Here is a 26580-nt window from a genome sequence, read left to right on the forward strand (position 1 = left end):
CAAGTTTGTTCTACAAGGCACCATGTTCAAGAGACAGCAACAACAAAAATTTGTTCTTCCATTAGTAAGATATGGGACATTTAAAAATGGAGGTAAAAGGATTTTCATATTGCAGTATTTTTAAGATAATATGCTAACATGCAACGTGAGTCTCAAAGAGAGTGGTAGTGTCTTAGTTCCTTCAGGCTGCTGTAACAGAACACTAAAGACTGGGTGGCTTATAAACAGAGATTTATTTCTCACATTTCTGCAGTCTGGGAAGTCCAAGATCAAGGCATGGGCAGGTTCATTGTCTGATGAGAGACCACTTGTTGGTTCATGAGCAGATGTTTTCTTGCTATATTCTCACAAGGCAGAAAAGGCAACAGATCTCTAGGTTCTCCTTTATAATGGCACTAATCCCATTCACGTGGGCACCTCCCTGTCACCTTCAAGTACCATCACATTGGAGATTAAATGGAAACATAGACATTGAGTCTAAAGAAAGTAGTTTCCTCAACTTATATGGGAACAGAACATTTTTCCACAGACCATTTTAGGTAGCAGTGTGTTTTGGAAAACATTTTAGGTGACCCTGTTCAAACTAATTCTCTTCTAGCACATTAATACCCTATTTACTAAGAACAATGTAATGTCTGTTTACTAATATATGTAATCTATGCTACTTATTAAGAAGCTACTTATTTCGGTTTAACTCTCTTTATATTATTTCATTAGTCACTCTCTCTCATGCTTAAACTTTTCACTTGTTCATTCTTTACATACCCCCAATTTATAAGTATGTTTCTGATATCATGATGGCAAGAAATAAGTACATAAGTGGAAGTCATTAAGAAGTCATATATAGCAACAAATATAGTACCTCACTCTTAGAGCAAGATACAACTTATCTGTAAAGATGAACAGATGCAAAATATCTCATTTTGTATCAATTTTCCACACTTTTTCAAAATCAGCTTTTTATCATTTTGAATGATTATAGCTGCCATCTTTCAGTTCCTATTATATGTCAAACACCGTGATAACCTCGTCATATAAGTTATTTAATTCTTAGCAAAAATGTTAAGAAGGTATTATTTTAATTTACAGGTGAAATATATGAAACAGAAAAGGCTGGGTTATGCTGTGGTAATAGACAATCCCCAAATGTCAGTGACTTACTCTTCATTCATACCACATGACCATGGCAGGTGCACGTCCATCACAGTATGGTAGATGTTGGGAGTCTGAGCAATTCTTATTGGAGTAACTTGGAGACCCAAACTGACAGAGGAGCCACCATCTAGAAAATTGTTAATGCTGTGCCTGAGGGGAAGAGGGCCCTTGAGTAGGGGGATCACAAATGAACAACCATATGTTCCTCACCCTAAAATAACATGCTAGTCCCACCCTTTAGCCAGAACTAGTCACATACATATCCCCACCTATACAAAGGGGGTCAAGCAAGAAGTAAAGTTCTACCAGGTGCCTGCAAAGGGAGAAATGGAAACACTTGGCTAACAGCACCACTGAATACCACATGATGGAATTGAAGTTCAGATACATTAAGTACTCCCTAAAGTCACATAGGCAGTAAGTGACAGATCACATTCCATATATGTATATTTTTCAAAGTCCATGCTTTTTCTACTCCTACTTTTATCTGCATTTATACTATCTTCTTAAATGAAGTTCATATATATATTTATACTAGAAATTCCTTTACTACAGTGCTGCAATTCCATCTCCCTTAGTCATCCAATATTCCAACAATAGAATTGAATAGACATGAAGGACTTGATTTAAATCCCCAGGACTGTAATCCACATGTCTTTTCCAAGTAAATAAGTGTATTTTATATTTGTATATCCATGCTATTCAAGGACAAAAGTTATAAAAGAAAGCCCGGTGGTAGATGAGCTGTTCACTTGTCATATACTTAATAAAAATAATATCATGCCTTTCTATATTGTCAAGGAAAAAAACAAAAATAAGGGCAAAATTTAATGAAATTGATCACAGGTGTGAAAAAGTTGAAGAAGTGCTAGATGTTGGTGCTTTCAAAATATAAGAAAATAAACCTCTAGCAAGATGGGTCAAGAAAATTGGAAGGCACAGGTAAGACACTTTTGAATGGAAAAGGCACCCTGCTTGCACTTATAGTAAAAATGTAAAAGATAAGACAATATTATGAAAAAGATAGGCTGATAATTTGAAAATTAATATTAAATGGATAAATTCTAGGAAAAACATAACCTTTTTATATTGCTGAAATAAAAATAATATTAAGTGCATTTTTGAGAAACAATGTATGAGAAGGCAAAATTATTAGCCAATCTTAGTTATAGAAAGGCAAAAATAGAAATAAAGTACTAGTGAGGTAAATGCAACAATGGTTAAAACAGATAATGTAGCATGACAAAGTTGTACTATCCCAAACTTTCGATGTTGGTTTAACATTAGGAGATTCATAATGGAATATTACACATTAATAAGATAAAGGAGTAAGAAAAGAGTGACTCACAAAGATTCTGGAGCAAAAAGTCATACAACAATATTCAACAACCAATGAAGATTAAACACCACCACCAATAACTCTCTCAGCTAACAGAGAATACAAAAATACTTATTTAAACTGATACCATGTATTTAAAAAATACTACAATGAATGCCACACATAATAGGGAGACATTGAAAACATTCCACTTTAAATGAGAAGCAGCAAAGATGACTCATAAATAATCACTTTTGTTCAAGCTCCTACTGAGTTTCCTAAGCATTAGGTTAAGCTGAAATAAGTACATATATACATAAATTAATAAATGTATATAAGTGAAAGGAAAAGACTAATTGTCTTCATATAAAACTCAAGAGAATGTACAAAAATCATAAATAGCAATAAGTTTATTGGATGTAAGACTAATATATACAAAATAATTGCAACAAATAGAAAATAACATTTTCATTATGAATATACCATTAGCAAGAGCAAAAAAATTGATTCTGTGCACTATACTCTGCATTGGTTAACTTGGCAAGTAGTTCAACACTGGTAAATGCTCATATGATATCCTATGCTAGAGAGATTATAAAGCTTAATACAAGAATAGAGACGTGTGTGTGTGTGTACTGGAATCCCTTGCCTCTAGGGTCCCAAACAGATCGTGTATGAAGCATATGCACCATAGTGACTTAGAGGTCAAACTGAATAATGTGGGAGCCACATCCAGGGTCAGCAATGTATGATAGAAGAGGACTCTGGTATTTATGGGACTGCCGTAGCAGGGTTTCTAGAATTCAGTGTCTGTCATACATGTCAAGTAGCAGGAAGGCAGCAGTGGTGTTTCAGCTATAAGAGTCCCATAGCGTGTGGGCTTCCCTGGCTGTGCAGCATCCAAACCTGCTTATCTGGCCCTAAAAGAGTTTTTGTATACTATGTAATATATTTTATTAAGGATGTCTTATTTTCATGCAGTAGCTAGAATAAGCTCTATCATTAAACAAATGGGAAGTTTGAATAACAGAGTACTTGACACCAAAATTGTTTGCAAGCAAAGGACCCCAAAGGAAATGGGGATCTGGGATAGATTATCAGACCTAGGCAGATATGAATTTTAAGGATCCAGTTGATGTTAGAGGATAAAATATTGGTATTCCAATGGTAGGCAGTGGTAAAACAATTGCAGAAGTTATCACTTGTAGACCTTTTAATTGAAATGCCTTTGAACTCAATTTTGGATGGACCAAGTAGCTGCTGTTAGAGACTCAGAGGACACTCCTTTCCCCACAGCATTGGGGAATGTATTAATGAGGGGAATATCTTCATTTTGAAGTGTTCTGAAGTGGCTGACTTATGTAGGCTTCAGATGAGATGGGCAATACTACCATTGACATGGCTCCCTTAGTTCAGTGGCTATGTTAGAATCCTGGAGTCATAGGCCAAGGAAAAACACTTAACCTCCCAGGTTAAGGGGAGTGCTGTTTAACTTAATAGGCAGCAAGGATGGAGGGTAGTGACATTGATTTGAGCTATCACAACCTTTGAAGATGGCTTATTTGGTCAAAAGATCCCTTGGATCTTGAAATACCTGAACATTCACAAAAGTTGCATTTGATCAGTGTAAAGATAAATAAAATATAATAATAAAATATAAGAAATTGGAGGTGAATTCAGAGGAATGGTGGCATGAGAGATCTCCTTGGCTTTTCCACCTGAAATTTCAACAAGTTAACCAACTATAACTCAACAAAGAATTCCCTATTCAGTATAGAGGTATGCCTGAGAGACATGTGCATTGAAGCATCTGAAGGTAGACAACTGGGAATAAACAGGGAGGCAAGAAGGGAGGAAAATTCAGATGCAACCTTGCATCAAGGAGCTCATGGTTCGGCCTAGAGAGGAGAAGAAGCCAGTGGTAGCAGGCACTTCCTTCAGCTGGGAGGAACAGAGGGTCACAGTGAGTAGTCCAGCAGGATGAACAGAATGAACAGTGACTGAACCAGCACAGAAACCAAGGCAAGGACAGAGCCCAGGGGTTCTGCTGTGTGGCAGTCTTCTGCCAAGTGGTGGTGTTTCAGACAAAGAAAAGCTGCTATAGAGTCCTGCTGCCCCTTGGACTTCCAAAACCCACCTCCCATTGCCCTTGGTGTTGGGTCAAGGGACACATTATCTGTAAACTGAGAACTCTTTCAGTAGAACCACTGTTTCCCTCTGTGATTGATCTCTAGGTGGGGCACTTGGGGGGGCCCTGCAGAAGTCTGGGGTTGTCATTATGGTGAGGGCAAAGCAAACCTCACCCCCTAAGCAGCATGGCTGTACTGTCTTACAGAAGCCATGGAGGTCAAGTCTGGGAGATCACAGAGGTAAAAATCTTGTGATTCAGCACCATCTACTGGAAAATAGTAGAAAGACCTCTTCAGAGAAAGCTGCTATGGAAGGGCTAATAATGCATACATATATACATGCCTAGACAAAGAAAACCAGCAAATATCATGAATAACATGGTAACAAGGAAGATCAGAAAGAAAATGAAAAATCCTTAGAAAGCAATCTGGAATGCATGGAGATATGTGATATAAATGACAGAGTTTTTAAGATTGCAGTTCTGAAAATACTCAATGAGATGTGAGAAAATAGGCAATTCAATACACTCAGAAAACAAATTAATAAAACAAGTACTTTACCAAAGAGATTGAAACTATAAAAAGGAACCAATCAAAAATCCTGGAAATGAAGCATGCAATGGAGATTAAGAATGAGCTACAGAGCATAGGAAACAGAGCCAACCAGATGGAGGAAAGAATTAGTGATATCGAAGATAGGCATCTAGAAGTGACACATAGGGAAGAAGAGAGACAACTGAGCATAAAGGAAAATGAAAGAGCTCTATGAGAACTAGCTGACTTCATCAGAGAAAGCAATATTAGAATAATAGGCATTCCATAAGAAGAGGAGGAGAAGGGAATGGAGAACCTATTCAAACAAATAGTGGATGAGAACTTCCCAAACCTATGGAAAGAACTAAATCCTTGAATCCAAGAAGCAAACAGAACACCTAATTATCTCAATTCAAAGAGGCACTCTCCAAGGCACATTGTATTAAAACTGTCAAAAACTAATGACAAAGAAAAAAATGTCAAAGCAGGCAGGGAAAAGAAGGAAGTTACCTACAAAGGAAAACCCATCAGAATATCATCTGACTTCTCAGCAGAATCCCTACAAGCCAGAAGAGAGTGGAACCAAATATTCAAACGTCTGAAAGAGAGAAATTACCAGCCACAAATAGTGTATCCAGCAAAATTATCCTTTAAATATGAAGGAAAAATAAAGACTTTCCCAGACAAACAGAATTTGAGGGACTTTATCACCAGACAACTTCCATTGCAAGAAATACTCAAGGGAGTTATTCTACCTGAAACAAAGAACATAAGGTCACAACACTACAAGTAAGATCACACACAAAAAACCTTACGGCATAAACAAGGATAATTTGTGACAACAAAAACATAAAGGGAGAGGGGGTAAAGGTCTGAACTGCAAAGGAGGATGAACATCAGATGCACTCAAAAGAAAAAATAACTGTATATATGTAACTTTATTTTTTATAAACTTAATGGTAACCATACACAAAAATCCCCAAACTAAGACACAGAGCTTAAAAAAAGAGTAAATAGAAGAAAGAAGTATGGAATACCAACAAACAAAAACAACACACAGCAACAGAAAGGAAAAGAAACTATGGAGGCACAGAGCTACCAAAAAACAAAGATAAAATGGCTATAGGAAATCCTCATACACCAATAATTACCCTAAATGCAAATTGACTGAATTCATCAATAAAGAGGCACAGAGTAGCAGAATGGATCAAAAAACAAAACCCAGCCATATGCTATCTGCAAGAGACACACCTAAGCTGGAAAGACAAAGGTAGATTCTAAGAAAAAGGGTGGAAAGTGGCTCGGCTGGTGTGGCTCAGATGGTTGAATGTTGTCCCATGCACCAAGAGGTCACAGGTTCAATTCTCGGTCAGCGCACATGCCCAGGTTGTAGGCTTGATCCCCAGTAGGATGCATGCAGGAGGCAGTTGATCGATATTTCTCATTGATGTCTCTCTCTCTATCTCTCTCCCTATCTAAAAATCAATAAAAACATATAAAAAAATAAAAGGGTGGAAAACTATTCTCCAAGCAAAAACATCTACAGAAAAGCAGATGTAGCTGTACTTATATCTGACAAAATAGATTTCAAGATAACAAGAGACAAAGATGGACACTTTATAATGATAAAGAGGACACTGCTTCAAGAAAACAACACTTCTTAATATATATGCACCTAACCAGGGAGCACCAAAATATATAAAGCAACTACCCACAGAACTGAAGGGAGAAACAGATCAAAACACAATCACAGTTGGGGACCTTAATTCTCCATTGACAGCTCTTGATAGATCATCCAAACAGAAAATCAATAAATAAATATCAGCCATAAATGACACACTAGATCAAATGGACATAACTGACATTTACAGAGTCTTTCATCCCAGAACATCACATTATACATTCTCCTGCACACATGGAACATTCTCAAGGATAAACCATATGTTGGGTGGCAAAACTAGCACCAACAAATTCAAATTCAAAAAGACTGAAATTATACCAAGCTTATTCTCTGACCATGATGCCTTGAAATTAGAAATCAACTGCAAAAAGGAAGTAAAGAAACTCACAAATACATGGAGATTAAACATACTACTAAAAAGTCACTGGGTCAAAGAAGAAATAAAATGTGAGATCAAAAGATACATAGACATAAATGAGAATGACAAAAAGACATATCAAAATTTCTGGGATACAGTGAAAGGAGTAATAAGAGGGAAGTTTATATTATTGCAGGCCTATCACAAGAAACGAGAAATCTCAAGTAAACAAACTAACATTACATCTTAAAGTACTAGAAAAAGAAGAACAAAAGCAACCCAAAGTCAGCAGAAGAAAGGAAATCATAAAAATTAGGGCAGAATTCAATGAAATAGAGAACAAAAAGACTAAAAAAAAATTAATAAGAGCTGGTTCTTTGAAAAGATTAATAAAAATTGACAACCCTCAGCTAGACTCACTAAGAGAAAAGATCCATATAAACAAAATCAGAAATGAAAATAGAGAAATCACCCCAGACATCACAGATATGCAAAGGATCATAATAGAATACTATGAAGGACTATATGCCACCAAATTCAATAACCTAGAAGAAATGGATAAGTTCCCAGAAATATATAACTTCCTAGACTAAATCATGAAGAATTGGAAATTCTAAATAGACTGATCCAGCAGTGAGGAAATTGAAACAACCATCAAAAACTTCCCAAAAATAAAAGTCAAATACCAGATGGTTTCACCAGTGAATTCTACCAAACTTTCAAAGAAGATTGAAAACCTAGCCTTCTAAAACTGTTTCCAAACAATATTGAAGAAGAGGCAATACTTCCTAACACGTTTTATGAGGCCAATATAACCCTGGTACCAAAACCCGGCAAGGATAACACACACAAAAAGGAAACTACAGACCAATATCTCTGATAAATACAGATTTTAAAATCCTAAACAAAATACTAACAAATTGAATACAACAATACATAAAAAAAAAATAATATATCACCAGCAAGTGGGGTTCATTCCAGGTGCACAAGGATGGTTCAACATAAATAAATAAATCAATGTAATACACCACATTAACAAAAGAAATGATAAAATCATATGATTTTATCAATAGATGCAGAAAAGGCATTTGATAAGATACAACATCCATTTATGATTAAAACACTCAATAAAATAGGGATAGAAGGAAAGTATCTTAATATAATAAAGGCCATATACAATAAACCCTCAGCTAATATCACACTCAGTGGTGAAAAACTGAAAGCTATTCCTCTGAGATCAGGAACAAGACAAGGATGTCCACTCTCACCACTCTTATCCAACATAGTTCTGGAAGTCCTAGCCAGAGCAATAAGGCAAGAGAAAGAATGAAAAGGCATCCAAATAGGGAAGGAAGAAGTAAAACTCACTTTTTGCGGATGACATGATCCTGTATATAGAAAACCCTAAAGACTCCACCAAAAATTATTAGAAACAATAAACAAATACAGTAAAGTTTCAGGATACAAAATCAATGTACAAAAATCCATGGCCTTCTTGTATTTTAACAATGAAACTTCAGAAAAAGATGAAAAAAAACACAAACACAATTCCTTTTGCAATTGCAACCAAAAGAAAAAAATACCTTGGAATAAACTTAACAACACGAAAGACCTATATTCCAAAAATTACAAAGCATTATTAAAAGAGATTGAAAAAGACACAACAAAATGGAAAAATATTCTGAATTCATGGATTGGAAAAATAAACATAGCTAAAATGGCCATATTACCAAAGCAATATACAGATTTAATGCAATCCCCATCAAAATGCCAATGTCATTTTTTAAAGAAAATGAATGGGAAGTCATCAGATTTGTATGGAACCCCAAAAGACCCCAAAAAGCCAAAGCAATCCTGAGAAAAAAGAATGAAGCTGGAGGTAATATGCTACCTGACTTCAAATTACACTACAAAGCTACGATAATCAAAACAGCATGGTACTAGCACAGAAACAGACACACAGATCAGTGGAACAGAATTAAAAGCCCAGATATAAAACCACATGTGTATATGCAGATAATTTTTGACAAAGGTGCCAGAAACACACCACGGAGTAAAAGATAGTCTCTTCAATAAATGGTACTGGGAAAATTGGAAAGCCACATGCAAAAAAATAAAACTGACTTACGGTTTGTCCCCATGTACAAAAATGAACTAAAAATGGATCAAAGACCTAAATATAAGATGTGAAATAATAAATTACATAGAATAAACTATAGGTACTAAACTTATGGACCTTGGTCATTGAGAACATTTTATGAACTTGATTCCAAAGACAAGGAAATTAAAGGCAAAAATAAATGCATGGGACTATATCAAACTAAAAAGTTTCTGCACAGCAAAAGAAACTGAAAACAAAACAAAGATACAGCCAACCTAATGGGAGATGATAATTGCAAACAATAGCTCCAATAAATGTTTGCTAGCCAAAATATATAAAGAATTCATAAAATTCAACATCAAACAAAAAACCCAATTAAAAAAATGGGCATAAGACCTGAACAGATACCTCTCCTAAGAAGACATAAGAACAGCCAATAAGTATATGAAAAGATGTTCAACCTCACTAGCTATTAGGGAAATGCAAATCAAAGCTACAATGAGATACCACCTCACACCTGTTAGAGTGGCTATTATCAACAAGACAAGTAATAACAAGTGTTGGAGAGGTTGTGGAGAAAAGGGAACCCTCATTCACTGCTGATGGGAATGTAGACTGATACAGCCACTCTGGAAAAACAGTCTGGTGATTCCTCAAAAAATTAAGAATAGAGCTACCGAGCTGCCTTTTTCCCAGTGATCCCACTTCTAAGAATATATCCTAAGAATCCTGAAACACTAATCAGAAAGAATATATGCACCCCTATGTTCATAGCAGCGCAGTTTACAATAGCTAAGATCTGGAAACAGCCCAAGCGCCCATCAGTAGATGAGTGGATAAAAAAGCTGTGGGACATTTACACCATGGAATACTACACAGCTGTAAAGAAGAAGGATCTCGTACCCTTTGGGACACTATGGATGGATCTAAAGAATACTATGCTAAGTGAAATAAGCCAGGCAGAGAAAGACAAACATCACATGACCTCACTTATATGTGGAATCTAAAGAACTTAATAAACTGATGAACAAAATAGATTCAATGACATAGAAGCATAGATCAGACTGACGAATGTCAGAGGGATGGAGGAGGGCGGGCGGGAGGGGGAGAGAGTAACCAAAGAATTTATATGCGTATATGCACAACCCAAGGACACGGACAATGGTGGGGAGAGGGACTGGGGAGGGGGTTGGGACAGGGTGGAGTGGGTCATTGGGAAGAAAAAGGGACATCTGTAATATTTTAAACAAAAATAAATAAATTAATTAAAATAAAATAAAATAAAAAAGAATAGAGCTACTTTATGACCCAGCAATCCCTCTCCTGGGTATATACCCGAAAAACTTGAAAATATGTATTTGCAAAGATGTATGCACCCCTATGTTCAATGCAGCATTATTCACAGTTTCCAAGACATGGAAACAACCAAAATGTCCTATGATATAGGATTGGATAAAGAAGATGTCGTATAGCTTGTCCGGGCATGGCTCAGTGGTTGAGCATTGACCTGGGATCCAGGAGATTGCGGTTCAATTCCTGGTCGGGGCACATGCCCGGGTTGTGCGGGCTCGATCCCCAGTTGCAGGTGTGTAGGAGGCGGCCGATCAATGACTCTCTCATGATTGATGTTTCTATTTCTCTCTCCCCCTTCCTCTCTCTGAAATCAATAAAGATATATTTTTTAAAAAGATGTGATACATATATACAATGGAATACTACTCAGCCATAAAAAAGATGAAATACTGCCATTCGCAACAACATGGATGGACCTTGAAAATATTATGCTAAGTGAAATAAGTTAGAAAAAGCTAACAACAATATGATCTCACTAATATGTGGAATATAAAACTGAAATTCATAGACATAAACAGCTCTGTGGTGGTTGCCAGAGGGAAGGGGGTGTTGCTGTGGAAGGTGAAGTGGGCCTAATATATGGTGATGGAAGATGATTTGATTTTGAGTGGTGGACAAATAGTGCAATATACAGATCTTGTAACATAAAAACCACTACTTGAAACTTACCTGATCATATTAACCAATGCCACTCAATAAATTTAATTTAAAAAAGAAAAGAAAATGGAAGAAAATAAAATATAAATAAACTCTAGGTCTGGGGACTTGAGCCATCTTGACAGCGAATGATGATCCTTTACTTAATTCCCACACCTGGCCCAGAAAGCCATGAAGGAATAGAGTGCTTGGGGAAGATCCTACAATGAAGTCACAAGTATCTATAGTAAATCTTCTTCCTGGGCTTTGCCAAAGGGACCTCCACCATTTACCAGAGTTACTGTGCACTTGCTCTAAGGACACTGGTTCTAAGGCACAGCTGGACAAAGTTCTTCTGGAAAGGGTCAGATCATACATATTTGAGGCCATGTGGGTTATTTGGTCCTTGTTGTAACCATTCAACTCTGCTACTGTGGAGTGAAAGCCACAATAGAGACAGAATGGCAGTGTTGCAGTAAAACTTAATGTATGGATGCTGATGTCTGAATTTCAAATAATATTCACTTGTCAAGAAATATCATTTGTTTGATTTTGCAAAAATTCAAATATATAAAAACCACTCTTACAGGCTCCACAAAAACAAGCCACAGACCAGGTTTCGCCCATGGGCCATAGTTTCCCAGTCCCTGATCAAAGCTAATGCAATCACTAGTGCCCCAAAACAACACTGAGTGGAAATTCAGGAAAATAATGTGGCAGCCATTCCTAGGAACTTCTGGCAAGCATACCCCAAAAGCTGATATTTTAACACAGTGGTGTTCAGTCTTGGTTGCATACTACAGTCACGTGGAGAGTTTAAAAATTTGCCTGGGCCTGACCCCTATTCTGCTTTAATTGTGGGTGTAGATTGGTGCTAGTGATTATTTCAGTCTCCTCATGTGACTGAATTGTTTAAACAAGTTTGAGAACTACCTTAAAATTTTCAGTGTTGAATTTGACCCCAAAAGCAAGAGAAGTAAAGACAAAAACAAATGAATGAGACTATAGCAAACTAAAAATATTGTGCACAGCAATAGAAACCAACAACAAAACAAAAGCAACCAAAGGAATAAATGATATTTGCATGCAACAGCTCCAACAAGGGGTTGCTATCCAAAATATATAAAGAATTCATACAACTCAACACTAAACAATCCAATAAAAAAATGGGCAGAGGACCTGAACAGACATCTTACCCAAGAAGACATACAAATGGCCACCGAATATATGAAAAGATGTTCAACTTCACTAGCTATTAAGGAAATGCAGATCAAAACTACAATGAGATACCACCTCACACTTGTTAGAAACAGTTCCCAAGGAGTCTTAGAAAAGAGAGACAGTACAGGGGAACAGTGTGCAGTGAGGGGTCTCTTTGAAAGATGGCTGGAGTTCAGAGCATCTTGGTCCTGGACACTGTACCCATCACTGCCTAACAGCCTTTGAGTGAGTCCCGTCCTAAGGCTCACTTCAACTCTAACACAGAGTCACACATTATTGGTTCTAGGCATAGGGTTTGAGGTCAGCTTGGTCAGGGTTTGAATCCTAATGATAAATTTTATGCTCTGGGTCAAGTAACTTTGACCTCATGGTGACTCACATAAACTTTTGTCCTTAAATTTGGGATAGTAATAGTGTTATATCCTGAGGTAATTGCAAGAACTGAGATAATATATGGAACTACCCTGAAAGTGCCTGGAGAAATGCCTGTGACTTAATAAGCCTCATAAATATCTTAGCTATTACTAAGTTAGGTACTTAGCACAAAGTCTGGTGTTTAGTAAGGGAAGAATATGTGTTATTTATATTCACTGTTACAAGTCCCCTGGAAAGTGAAAAATAACAGATGGGTGTATGGAAGAAGGTTCTGGTGTCAGCTGTTAACATCTGACATGATTCAACACCTTTTCATAATAATTTAAAAAACCACACAAACAAGGAATAAAAGGAAACAACACTAACCAACAGAGAAATGCAAATAAAAATCATAATGGGTCAATGATAAAAACAATACAATATGTGTCCTAGCTGGATGTCTCATTTAGTTGGAAAGTCATCCTGTACACCAAAAGATTGTGGGTTTGATTCCCAATGAGGGAACATATCCAGATTGTGGATTTAATCCTCAGTTGGGGTGTGTGAGTGAGGCAACCAATCAATATTTCTCTCTTACATCTTTGTGTGTCTCTCTCTCTTCCTCTCTCTCTAAAAGGATCAATTTTTAAAAACCCTATTTTTAAAAAATCAAGGATATAAGAGATCAGAATATTGCAATTTCACTTCCAGTGCCACCCATGGAAGGCCTCAAAGGCTGTGAGTTATAGGATTATCCTGACAGCGGGCCACACAGTGACAGCAATGACTCCCTAGAGGAGTTCATCTGAGGCCCGGTTGTCATCAGTACATTGCGGAATAATCAGTAATGAACAGAATTTTACTCATAAGTGGTCTTGAGGCAATATGGAGTAATTAATATACAAAGTGTATAACACAAATCTACGGAACATTAAATATGACACCCCCACAGGAAGCTGGTTTCTACAGCTTAATTCCCGTAATCTTTCTGACCCCAAAACCACCAGTGTTGTTGTCTGCTGGTACAGTGTTTCAGTTGAATGTGGTAAAAATAAAATACCTCAGTGAATCCACATATGAGAGAGAGAATTGAGACTACCTTATTTCTGTAGATGCCAAAAACTGCCAAATCCTTCCACATGTTAAATTACATATGTTGACAGGAGTGTGGGGGGAGGGGTGGACAGCAGCACAACTCCTAGGAGTGAATACCCAGTGCAACATAACCAAGACACTTTATGAGCATACCTGTGGCTACGATCTCCAATAAAGTAGAAAACATACAAGAGACTTCTTAAAAAGAGGCTTTACACAATGATAAAAGGACCAATCCACCAGGGAGACATAATGGACCTAAGTGTGTATGCACCAAAAAACAGAGCCAAAGAGTACACGAAGCAAAAACTAATGGAGCTGAAAGTAGAAGTAGCCAAGTCCACTATGATAGTCGGAGCCTTCAACACCCACTCTCAGCAAGAATTTCTAGAGAGAAAATCAGCATATAGAAGATCCGAATAACAATAAACTAACAGGATTTGTGACAAATAGAACACTCCACCTAACAGCAGCAGAATACAATGTTTTTCAAGTATCTATGTAACATTCACCAAGACAAGCCATCTTCTGGGCCACCAAAGAAATCTCCACAGGTTTAAAAAGAATTGAAATCACATGGAGTATGTTCTCTGACCATAGAGGAATTAAATGAGAACTTGATAATAGAAAGAGAAAAGAAGAATCCCTAGATATTTGGAAATGGAAGTTGAAACATCATTCCAGTTTGTTGTCCAGACCCTTGTTATAAAGAGCTGAGGTTAGAAAGAGCTGTCTCCTGAACTCAAAGGCATTTCAGTGGGCAAAGAGAAAGCTCACTCTGGATATTTCAAATAGAGTAGTTTTGGGAAAATGGCAGGAGGGAGGAAGACAGTTTAGGAGGCTAATACTTCTGTTCCACCTGACATTAAAGCTTGTACTGCAGCAGCAAAGGAAGCACAGCTTGCTGAGTGTTAGTGGAATCAGTGTGGTGGCTGACTGGGTTTGGGAAGCATGAGAGAGGTTGCTTCCCATGTATTGGTGGGGTTGTTAGAGAGCCCTGACGGAAGAGTCACATGACTTCCTGATATATGGCTGGAGTTCACTCTAATCCATGGATGCATACACCTCTGTTCTTTATAAATCCTGATCCATTTTTAAAGGGTTCAACACAGTGAGCTCCTTCTCTTCCCCTCTCCCATCCTCCTGCTGTTCTTACTCCTCCTTCCTCATCCTGCATGATTTCTCCCCTCATAGCACCATCTGTCAAATAAGGCTCTACTATCTGGACAGGCAGAGGTGTTTCCTTTTTGGGGTTTATGGGTCTGGTCTCTTACAGCAGGTTGGCACTTTGCTGCCCTCACATGGCACTAACCTAAGGCATGGTACATGGTAAGTGGCCACAGACGTGTTTCCAAAATTGTATTTTTGTTCCTTGTTTCAGAAAACAATGATGGTGGTAGCTCACCTCAAGGGAAAAAGAAAGGCTGGAGTTTTTTTCGAGGTAATTTTGGCAAGAGGACTTGTCTTTATCAACATGGTGGGTATGGACTTCAGCCTTCACACCTCCAGAAGGATGATGGAAACATGGAGATGAGGGGAGTGCAGAAGTACCAAGTCAGACAGTAAGTGACCCAGAAGCCTGGTTTGCATGTAGCAGCCCATGGGACTGTGCAACTCTTTCTCTGCCCATGGTTTTCTTTTTCTTCTCTCACTGGAAAACTGAAGAATTCCAGAAGTGAAATCATGGTTGAACAATGCTAATTATGGTCCTGGTGTCAGAGATGTAAGGATATATAGAAGACTTTCTTAACATTCATGGCCACCCTTTTTCTCTGTACTTCCCTCTTACAGCACACCCTATACCATACAACAAAACAAAAGGGCCGTGAAATTGCATAACAAATGCTGTAGTGATATTACTGTGTGGAGAGGTAGAAAACCTCTGGAAAGAGAAATGGAGAAGAACACACAAGATGAAACCACAGGGAGATGGTTCAAGATCACAGTGAGTATCATGGCAAAGTCTGTGCTAAATGAGATATCCTGGAACCTTATAAAAGGAAGACCACATTAAACACCTTACATTGCTTACTTGGATGAAAGATTTTGAATGAAGAAAAAAAGGATGTATGAAATTGACATTTAGAACAAAGATGATAAATCGTGCCAGTGGTCCTCTCTTTAGAAGCACTTTAAGGTTCTGTAGAAGTTTGGAAAAGAACAAGGTGTTGGGTCTGTTCTCCAGCCTTAATTCTATGTTGTCTCTCCTCTCTCTCTCTCTCCTTCTGACCCTTAGATTCCCTATGGAAGAAAGTATGACAAGACATGGCTGATGGATTCAATCCAGAGTCATTGCAGTGTTCCCTTCACTCCAGTGGATGTAAGAGAGGATGCTGAAGACAGATGAGGGGACACAGGGAAGGGGGAGAACCTGGCTCAGCTTGGGCCATTGGCCTCTGACACTATTGTTGTTGCCTTCAATCCTTGTAGTTTCACTATGTGAAAAACAAGGCCCAGTTCTTTGTCCAGGATGCTAGTGCTGTCTCTGCACTGAAGGACGTCAGCTACAAGATTTGTGATGAGGAGAACCGAAAGGTATTTGTAGAGGTCATTATCTGTACTTAGTCCCTGGGCAGGAGGACAGGCAGAGCTGGTCACCTTCTGTAGGACTAGAGTTCTTGTTGCTTACCCCACTTCTTCCTGCAGATAGCTATCTTTGCCAATACTTCGGCTGTGCCCTACTCTGTGCAGGATAAACTGGAGCCAGAAGAAATGGAGCAGCTAAAGGTAATGCACAGTCAAGGCATATGTGTGCCCATACCCAGACCCACTTATTCCTCCTCTAGCCCCTAACTTCCTTGTTCCCACCACAGCTTTAGAGCTCTCTCTTCATCTCACTCTGCAGCTGACCATGAGCAAACGATATGATGTCTCCCAGAAAGCTCTTGACCTCCAGAGTCTCCGCTATGACCCAGGTACAACTGACAGTAATAATTCTAGGGCAGGTGAGGGCAGAGGGTTCTGCCTGGGAGGGAGGGAGACTTAAGGATGGTAATGAAGGAGAGGTTGTGCTGCTCTTGGACCCCTCTCAGCCTTGTGATTCTGTACTCTCACCTTCTTGAAGGTTTTGCATATCTTGATATTGATATAATCCTGAATCGGAGAAACTGCATGGCTGCCACCCTGCAGATCATCGAAAAGAATTTTCCTGAGGTGAGGCCTTAGAACCAGTGCTGGTGTTATGGTAGGGGGTGGAAGAGATGGGATGCAGGGCATATTTGTCTCTGAGGTCCTAGATAGTAAGCATCACGCTAACTCTTCTTCCCCAAAGCTGTTGTCCTTGAACTTGAGCAACAATAGACTGTACCAGCTGGATGGCCTGTCTGATATTATACAGATGGCCCCCACAGTCAAGATTCTGAACCTCTCCAAAAATGAGGTGAGAAGAGGAACAGAGCAAAGTTGGGTTGAGAGTGGATGGTAGTGGTCATCAGAGTGATGACAGTGGGCAGACAACAGTACCTGTAGGGAAGGGAGGGGGCTGTGGTTGCAGGAGCCCAGATGTCCCTCTTTTCCGGGGACCATTTTTCAGTTTTCCTCCCCATATTTCTCAGCTGAAATCCACCTGGGAGTTGGGAAAGATCAAAGGCCTGAAGCTCAAAGAGCTGTGGCTGGAAGGGAACCCTTTGTGTGGCACCTTCAGAAACCAGTTCACCTACATAAGGTCAGTGTGAACACCTGTCACCCTTAATGGGAACATTTGACCTCCAGGACCCTGAACTACCCCTGACAGTGCCCTGCCTCAGAAAGTGGCAGCCCTGGACCTCTGGGAGGACTAGAGGACCCAACTTCTCTTCTCTCTGGCCCTTGCCTGTGCTGAGATGTCTCCTACCCTTCCTCTGACCTGCTCACTTGTTCTTGTGGTCTGGGGTCTGGTTCCCAACTCTGCATCTAGTTTTCTCTAGCATGCCCACCAAGAGTGTGTCCCAGGATGCAGGGTTACCTCCTCACCAGGACTAAGAGTGTTGAGCCTTGAGGCAGATACTGCTGATATGGGCTGAGGAACATCCTCCACCCCAGAATCATGCTGAGACAGTCCTTTCTGCTTCTGAGAGGATACAGAGTATCCCTAACTTGTTCTGGGAGGACCCTTCTTTCCCTTGCACATAAAGGGTCGCCCCTAGAATGGCAGGTTGACATGGGGACTTCCCTGCCCCATACCAAGGAACCAGGCCCTGGGTGGCTGTCATTATGACATCTGTTTCTTTAGTACAATACTAGGGAGGGGTCATACTTGGTAGAATCCAGAGTTTCCTGAGTCAGGGCAAGAAGTGAGCCACTAGCAGAAGGCCTCTCGAGGCAGCAGTGGAAGGCAGAGGCCAGAGGGGTTTGAGGAGAAAGAAGAACAGTCTTTTCAGGGGCACTGCCCCTTCCTGCACACATCACATCACCTGCTTGGTCCTTCAGAGGAGCCTTGGGAAGCCTGAAACAGGTAGGATTCTTCATGCAAGGAACCAACTAAGACAGGCACAGGTGCACAGGTGCAATGAGGAGAGAAGGTGGTGATCATATGAGGGGGCTACAGACCTCCCACCCCAAATTGAGCTGGGGAGAATCCTTTACTCCTTCTAGGGAAGATTTCTTGATCCAGTCACTAGTGTGTTTCCCATGCCCAGTTCAGATTGAGTCCCACAGGTAACAAAGGCTCAACTAACATCCCATGACCCTGAGAACAACAGGTGCGTGCTTCCCATTCCAACCTGGAGACCCAGGGCCAGCCCAGGGAAGATGAAGGAAAGGACTGCTGCAGGGGAGCCATGTCCCCATTCTTCTCTCTTCTTCCCTGACCCCACCCCTACTGCCAGGGCAGAGCTTCTTTTCCTTTCCTTTCCTTTCCTTTCCTTTCCTTTCCTTTCCTTTCCTTTCCTTTCCTTTCCTTTCCTTTCCTTTCCTTTCCTTTCCTTTCCTTTCCTTTCCTTTCCTTTCCTTTCCTTTCCTTTCCTTTCCTTTCCTTTCCTTTCCTTTCCTTTCCTTTCCTTTCCTTTCCTTTCCTTTCCTTTCCTTTCCTTTCCTTTCCTTTCCTTTCCTTTCCTTTCCTTTCCTTTCCTTTCCTTTCCTTTCCTTTCCTTTCCCTTTCCTTTCCTTTCTTTCCTTTCCCTTTCTCCTTTGTTTTTACTCCTCCACATCTTTCCAATCTCTGCTCCTGTCTTCAGTCTCTTTCTGTTTTCATCCCCCTTCCTTTCCCTCCCTGCCTCCTAATCCCTCACTCACCTCCTTGCCCCAGCATCCCAGGTCATCCATGGGGCATGTCTGGTTCCTGGCAGGATGCTGGGCCCCCAATGAGGTAACAGACCCCTGGGTCCCCACCCCATTCCCTCTTCTCTTTGGAGCTATCAGTGGGGGCTTGGAGAAAGGAAGGGAGGCAGGGAGGGGGAAGAAGCCCTGCACTCTGGGATCCAAATGCTGTGTTTTGTGGCACTGGAGAAGGAGTCAGGGCCCTTTAGGAGGGAGCTAACCAGGAGGATGGAATGGGAGATGGAGAGGAAGAAAGAGAAGGAAAAGGTGAGGGAGGGAGGAAGGAAGGGAGGTAATATGAAGGTGCAGGTGTGGAGAGAGATGAAGAGACTGCATTTCAGAGATTCCATTTGGCAGATGGTCAGTGATCAGCAGGGAATGGACCCAGAAGCCTTAAAATCAGAGGCTGAGGATGGTAAAGGGCAGAACAGCTGTTTCTGTGTATGCCATGAGTGTTTTAAGTAAATGGAAACTTTGCAACCCAAACTATCAACCACTTCTTTCTGTTTTTGGATTTGGACAGTGTCATCAGGAAATGTTTCCCCAAGTTGTCACGCTTGGTAAGTACCTATATTCATCACTGTCTCTTACTAACATTGATGATCTCCACATCTGCCCTCAAGCCCTTTGTGTCTTGCCAAGATGACATGTTTGCATCAGAGCCTTATCCATTTGGGGGGACATGGACTCCTGAAAAGGGCACGAATATGAATGATCTCTGTGAAAATACACACACACACACAGAGAGAGAGAGAGAGCGCACAAAGGAGGAAAGAAAAGAGAGAAAAACAGACTCACATATACATACACACAAGTTGCCTAAAACAGTAGAGACGTCCAGGACCTCTTGCTGCAGACACCCACTGGAATCTTGCCCATGGAATTTCCAGGGCCCTTTCACTCTTGACTTCTGACTTCACTATCTCCTGGGCCCATGCTTTCCCCTAATCACCCAGGACCACCTCCCTGGTCTGCACTGCTAACTTATCTTCCTGTCTCCAGGATGGCCAGGATTTAGTTCCACCGATTACTGTTGACATTGACAGACCCCACTTAATAAAACCCGTCAAGGTGAGGAATAAATATCAACACTTGGGCTATTGTAAGGGAGGCTTTATCAGCCACATGGTCTCAAATGCCTTTGATTCCAGGAAAGCTGTGAAGTATTTGATGTTCTGAAGACTCAAGTCCAGCATTTCCTGCAGCAGTAAGTACTCCTGTGACCACCAAAAAATGGGGAAGGCTGGGACAGTCTGGGCCACCCAAGCACAGGTATGCTCCTGAGAGTTTTCAAGTCCCCTTTGAGGTCCAGTCCATAGAGATAGACTGCCTTCATTATCCCCTCACAGATATTACTTGATCTATGACTCTGGAGACAGACAGAGTCTCCTTGGTGCTTATCACGATGAGGCCTGCTTCTCCCTGACCATTCCCTTCACTCCAGATGATCCAGCCCCGTGAGTATCGCAGCTCAGACTTTGATTCTGGGGCATGTGTCTCCCCAGCAGAAACTGGTCAGCTCATGGAAACACACACACTGGCCGGACCACCACATCCTATTCCTCTTTTTCTCCTAGAAGCAGCTTGTTTGAGTACTTCAAGGATAATAGGAATATGAAGAACCTCAAGGACCCCAGTGCGTGTGGGATGGGGAAGATTGGGCAGGGCAATGGGGAATGAAAGGTCAGTCATAGGGCCCAGGGTGTGGCAACCTTGACCTTTGCTGTCCATCCCTCATAGACCTGCGTTTTCAGCTGCTGAAATGTACAAATCATGACGTTGTGAGCTACCTGCGTATATTGCCCAGAACTCAGCATGACCTCAATTCCTTCGTGGTGGACATGTGGTTTCAGTCGGTGAGCACCCACTTCCTCCCCAGGGTAAGCCCAGAAAGATGCAGGTGGGTGGGAGGTATAGGTAGACTGAGCACCTGGGACTTCCCTTTCAGGAAAGGATGCTCTGCTTCTCTGTCAACGGGATGTTCAAGGAAGGTGAGTGTGTGTAGAGTCCTCTCCCCAGATGCCCCACTGCTCCCTCCTTCTGGCTGGGCTTCCTTTCAGAACTCTTTCAGCTTCCCTGATCCCTTCCCCTTCTTTACTGTTCCATCTCTGTTCTCCTGCCTCCAGTCTGCTCCCAAACCATCCTGGTCTTACCTGCATCTATGCCTGTCAGCCCTGCACAGCTAGGGCGTTGGGGGCAGAGGCTGGGAGGTTTGATGGTTGTCATCCCAGATCCTGACTATGTGAACTTGGGCCCATTATCTAACTTCTCATATTTCTTATTTGCTAAATAATGCTCACCTCTTGGGTAGCTGCAAAAAAATGAATCAAATGAACTTGTGAAGTGGTTGTCCCAGGGCCCAGCACATAGTAAGGTCAGTGTCAGTGGCAGCAGATTGCTCCTATGGTTGCCCTCCCCATTCCTGACACCCTGACTCCCAGGGAACAGTTGTCCCCTTTGCATGAATATTGAATCCCACCCTGACTGGAGAATGCTGTGTGAGTGAATGAAGCATGTGGGATTACAACGTGGTATTGTTGTTTGTTGTTGTTGAAGTGGAAGGAAGGTCTCAGGGTTCTGTGCGTGCCTTCACCCGGACCTTCATCGCTACCCCTGGCAGCAATTCCAGGTGAGTGCTGTGCTCTGGATGGGAACATGCAGCTCAGCCTGGGCTCAGGGCTCTGGGAATGTGGCAGCGCATGTCCTCGGGGTTTTCTCCGTGTGTTGTGGGAAACCAGCAGATCCAAGGTTGATCCAAGAAACGGTCCTGCTTAGGGGTCAAGAGCATGGGCTGTGGGATTAGGACACTGAAAGTGTTTCAGGTTTCTTTGAGGTCCCCTTAGTGACCCCAACACTCACTAGATTTATTTCTTAGTGAAATCACATGACCTCTCTGTGACACTATGTCTTCCTCTGAAAATGGGATTAGACTGCCCTCTCCCTTGGGCTGTTTCACAGAGTAATTTCAGTGGGATTAGGCGTACAAATCTAGTGAAGCTGGTAGACAGTCTCTCCAAAGGTGGGGTCTGTGGGAGTGGCAGAGCTACCAGGCAAGGAATCTGGGGTACAGGTACAGACGGTACAGACAGGGTGTTGGAGGAATCTGGTTGCTGAGTGGCAGTGTAAACAGGATCATTGTTGAGGGTGTGGAGTTATCCTTCCATCAGTTGTCTGAAGAATCATTTCTCTGCAGTATGTTCATTGTGAATGATGAGCTGTTTGTGAGGGACGCCACCTCCAGTGAGACTCAGAAGGCCTTCTCTGCCCCGGTGCCTTCACCCTCCTGCAACATTGGGCCTATCTTCTCCCAGGAGCAGCAGGAAATGGTGCAGGTTTTCTCCATCCAGTCTGGTATGAAACCACAGTGGTCTCAGAAGTGAGTATTGGGTGTGCTCGAGGATAAGAGGTAGCTTAAGCAGTGTGGGGCTGAATTATGGGAACACATAAACAATTTGGAAAAATAAGCATTTGATCTTTTGCTTCCAAAAATAGTAGGCCCATGAAGAACGTATCCTAATTTTATGATGATATATGTAAAGATTTTTTAAAATAGTATAATGTGCCCTGGCCGGTGTGGCTCAGCTGTTAGACCATTGGCCCACACAGCAAAGGGTTGTGGGTTCGATTCCCAGTCAAGAGCATGTACCTGGGTTGCAGGTTAGATCCCTGGCCCCGGTTAGGGCTCGTGCAGGAGGCAGCCAATGGATGTGTCTCTCTCACATGGATGTTTCTCTCTCTTTCTCTGCCCCCCTCCCTCCCTTCCACTCTCTCTATAAAGCAAAGGAAAAATTATCCCTCGGTGAAGATTTAAAAAAAAATTTTAAATAGTGTAATGTTCTGATGACATGATCTTGTATAAGGAAAATCCTAAGGAATCCACTAAAATTAGAATAGACAAACAAGTTTAGCACAGTTTCAGGATATAAGATCAATATACAAAAATAATTTGTATTTCTATATACTACAATGAACGATCTTAAAATGAAATTAAGAAAAATCATTTCATTTATAACAGAATCAAAAATAAGACTAAAATACTGGGAAAAGTTATACTTTAAGATCTTCAAAATATTTTTGAATGAATTAAATAAGACCAAAAAATGGAATGTCATTCTATGTTTATGATTTGCAAGACTTAATGTTAAGATGGTAATACTATTCAAACTGGTCCACAGATCCAGCACCATTCTTCTCAAAATTTCAGCTGGCTTCTTTCAAGAAATTGATAAGGTGATCCTAAAATTCACATAGAAATGCAGTGGACTTAGAATACTAAAAACGATATTGAAAGGGAAGAATATGGTTGGAGGAGTCATAATTCTCAATCCCCAGAATTTCAAAGCTTACTACAAAGTTGCTGTAATCAAGACTACACTGGTACTAACATTTGAGTAGACATACAGGTCAATGCAATAGAATTGAGAGTCCAGAAATAAACTGTGACATTTATAGTCAATTGATTTTCAACTAGATGCCAAAAAAATTTTAATTGAGGAAAAACACTCTTTTCAACAGACACCTATATATCTACATGCAAAAAAAATAATGCATTTTGACCCTTACCAAATACCATCTACAAATATTACTCAAAATGGATCAAAGACCTAAATGTAAGATCTACAGCTGTGAAAACTCTTAGGAGAAACCATAGGTGTATATCTTCATGATCTTGAATTAGGCAATGGTTTCTTATATATGACACCTAAAACACAAGCAACAAAAGAAACAAACAAATTGTACTTCATCAAAGCTAAAATCTGTTGTACATTCAAAGGACACTGTCAAGAAAGTGAAACTACAACTCACAGAATGGGAGAAAATATCTGCAAGTCTCGTATCTGATAAGGTTTATTTCCAGAATATCTGAGGACACTAACAACAATAGACAACCTAATTTGAAAATTGGGAAATGACTTGAATAGACATTTCTCTAAAGATGATATACAAATGACCCACAAAATATGCTCACCATCATTAGCCATTAGGGAAATTAAAATCAAACATGGAGGAGATACCACTTCATACACATTAAGATGGCTTTTGAGTGAAACGGAAGATAAGTGTAGATGAGGAAGTGGAGATATTAGAACTTTCATATATAACTGGTTCAAATGTAAAGTGGAGCATTCACTGTGGAAAACTTTTTGGAAGTTCCTCAACATGTTAAACATGGAGTTACTATATGACCCAGTAATCTCACTCCTAAGTATATAACAAGAAAAATTAAAACATACATTCACACAAAAGCTTGTACAGGAAGGTTCATACCAACATTACTCCTAACAGCCAAAAAGTAGGAACAACCTAAATGTCTTTTATTTGATGAATGAATGAATGAATGAATGAATGAATGAATCTGGTACATCGGTACAGTAGAATATTATTTAGTTATAAAAAGAACACAGTTCTTATATATGTCATGCCATAGACGAACCTAGAAGACATTACACTAAGTGAAAGAAGCCAGTCACAAATGGTCACATATTGTATGATTTTGTTTACATGAAATGTCCAGTACAGGCAAATTCATAGGTACTGAAAAAAGATTTGTGATTGCCAGAGTCTAGGGAAAGGGGAGGAATAGGGAGCGATCTCTTATGCTTAAGGAGTTTCTTTTTGAGGTGATGAAAATATTTCGGAATTAGATATTTGTGACGGTTGCACATTCTTGTTATATACTAAAAAGAACTGAATTGTACACATTAAAATGGTGAATGCTATAAAATATAATTGAAAACTTGTATTTTATAGGTTTCCATTTGTTATTTTCTTGAACATCTTTGTTTATCAATATATATTAAGCTCTCTTGTTCTTTTGAACATCTCTGTTCTGTTTTGAATTCTAGTGGGCATGAATGCTAGTGACAGACATTTTGGTTTTCAATAGGTCTTTCTTCCTCATTACACATAGTGCTTATTCTGGTACATGTGTCCCAGCATAGATTCATTGGCATAGATTTTGTGGTGGCATTGCAAGGTCAATGTGTCTGTACTGTGGTACTAATGGAGATCACCTATTCTTCTCCCACTCCAGATGCCTTCAGGACAATGAGTGGAACTACACCAGAGCTGCTCAGGTTTTCACTACACTCAAGGTGAGGGCTGGGTATCAAGTGGGTTAAAGACAGATGTTTTGGGGCCTTTGGGAAGGCCAAGAAGGTGGAGGCTGGTTCCCTGGAATGAAACTCAGGGAGCTGGCTCTTCCCACACCCTGACTCCTCCTCTCCAGGCTGAGGGCAAGATCCCAGAAGAGGCCTTCAAACAAATTCCTTAAAAAGAGCTTTTGGTTCATCCATACTGTCCCAAAGGGTAAGAGATCTTTCTTCTTTATAGCTGCATAATATTCTGTGGTGTAAATGTCCCACAGCCTGGAGAATATTATGCTAAGTGAAATAAGCCAGGCAGAGAAAGACAAATATCACATGATCTCACTTATTTGTGGAATCTAAAGAACATAATAAATTGATGAACAAAATAGATTCAGTGACATAGAAGCATGGAACAGACTGACGAACCTCAGAGGGAAGGTCAGGGTGTGTGAGTGGGTGTGTGGGGAGAGATTAACCAAAGAATTTATATGCATATATGCATAACCCATGTACACAGACAATAGCGTGGTGAAGGTCTGGGACGGGGAGTGGGTGCAGGCTGGAAGGGGTTAATGGGGGAAAAAGGGGACACCTGTAATATTTTCAACAATAAAGATTTTTTAAAAAAGGAGAAAAAAGAGCCTTTGGATGTCATTTTTGTCTTCATCACCATCGTTTCTCTTTTCTCCTGCCTAAGGTCATATCCGTGACTGGAGCTGGAGGCCTGGATGACCAAGAAGCCAAAGTTGCCTAATCGCCTGAAGTATCCTTTGTTCTGTTTATTTTCCCCATTCATGATCACTGTTGTAGTTTTTTCATAATAAAGAGTGATGTTACACATTGTATGTTGTGTGTCTTGGATCACTCTTCCCCTGCCCAACCATGAGTTAATGGGTCCAGGACTGAAAAGTGCTGCCTTCTCCATACCCAACTCCCCCACTCACTCTGGCGTGTCTAGCAGATAAATCAGGATTGACTCCATAGGTAGCCTGTAGTAGATTCTGATGAGAATGGAAACAGTGCTTCCAGAGATTGGCCTTTGGAGAAAGTGATTCAGTCAGATGCTCTACCTGGAGGCCCACAGAAGCAGGTATGGGACCTGGCACAAAGGGGTTTTGTCAGGGATGCCTACTGCATAGTGAGGGCTGTGGAAGGAAGGAAGAGGGGACTCATATATTTTACTTCTTCCTAATTATCTAAATGTTTTCAAAGACCATACTGTGAACAAGTTTACAATTTGCACATAGGCAATTGGGAAATGGGCTTTTTCACACCTCTCACCATGTCTATGTTTGTCTTCTCATCCATCCACGGTGCAGCC

General features: G+C 40.5%; 1 protein-coding gene across 1 annotated transcript; it reads left to right on the forward strand.

Annotated features, from left to right (window-relative positions):
- Positions 1–26103, forward strand: LOC308551200 (nuclear RNA export factor 2-like). The gene is made up of 22 exons (XM_081125627.1): positions 1–92; positions 15317–15497; positions 15727–15880; positions 16172–16255; positions 16366–16470; positions 16582–16662; positions 16781–16850; positions 17000–17088; positions 17207–17314; positions 17490–17599; positions 19694–19730; positions 20173–20241; positions 20322–20377; positions 20520–20627; positions 20748–20806; positions 20911–21026; positions 21119–21161; positions 21727–21799; positions 22364–22546; positions 25205–25265; positions 25400–25479; positions 25957–26103. The coding sequence occupies exons 1-21, from the start codon at positions 23–25 to the stop codon at positions 25442–25444; spliced, it is 1902 nt and encodes a 633-aa protein (XP_080981753.1). The 5' UTR covers positions 1–22; the 3' UTR covers positions 25445–25479; positions 25957–26103.
- The last annotated feature ends 477 nt before the right edge of the window (positions 26104–26580 follow it).

Source organism: Miniopterus schreibersii, assembly GCF_964146895.1.
Source record: "Miniopterus schreibersii genome assembly, chromosome: X".
NCBI lineage: Eukaryota > Metazoa > Chordata > Mammalia > Chiroptera > Miniopteridae > Miniopterus > Miniopterus schreibersii.

What these genes read in the sequence shown, in the direction of transcription:
- LOC308551200 (XM_081125627.1), top strand. Translation starts at nt 23, where the DNA reads ATGTTCAAGAGACAGCAACAACAAAAATTTGTTCTTCCATTAGTAAGA. An exon ending in CAGAAGTACCAAGTCAGACA is followed by an intron (nt 15,498 to 15,726) that starts GTAAGTGACCCA and finishes TCCCTCTTACAG; the next exon opens with CACACCCTATACCATACAAC. An exon ending in AAGAAATGGAGCAGCTAAAG is followed by an intron (nt 16,663 to 16,780) that starts GTAATGCACAGT and finishes CTCACTCTGCAG; the next exon opens with CTGACCATGAGCAAACGATA.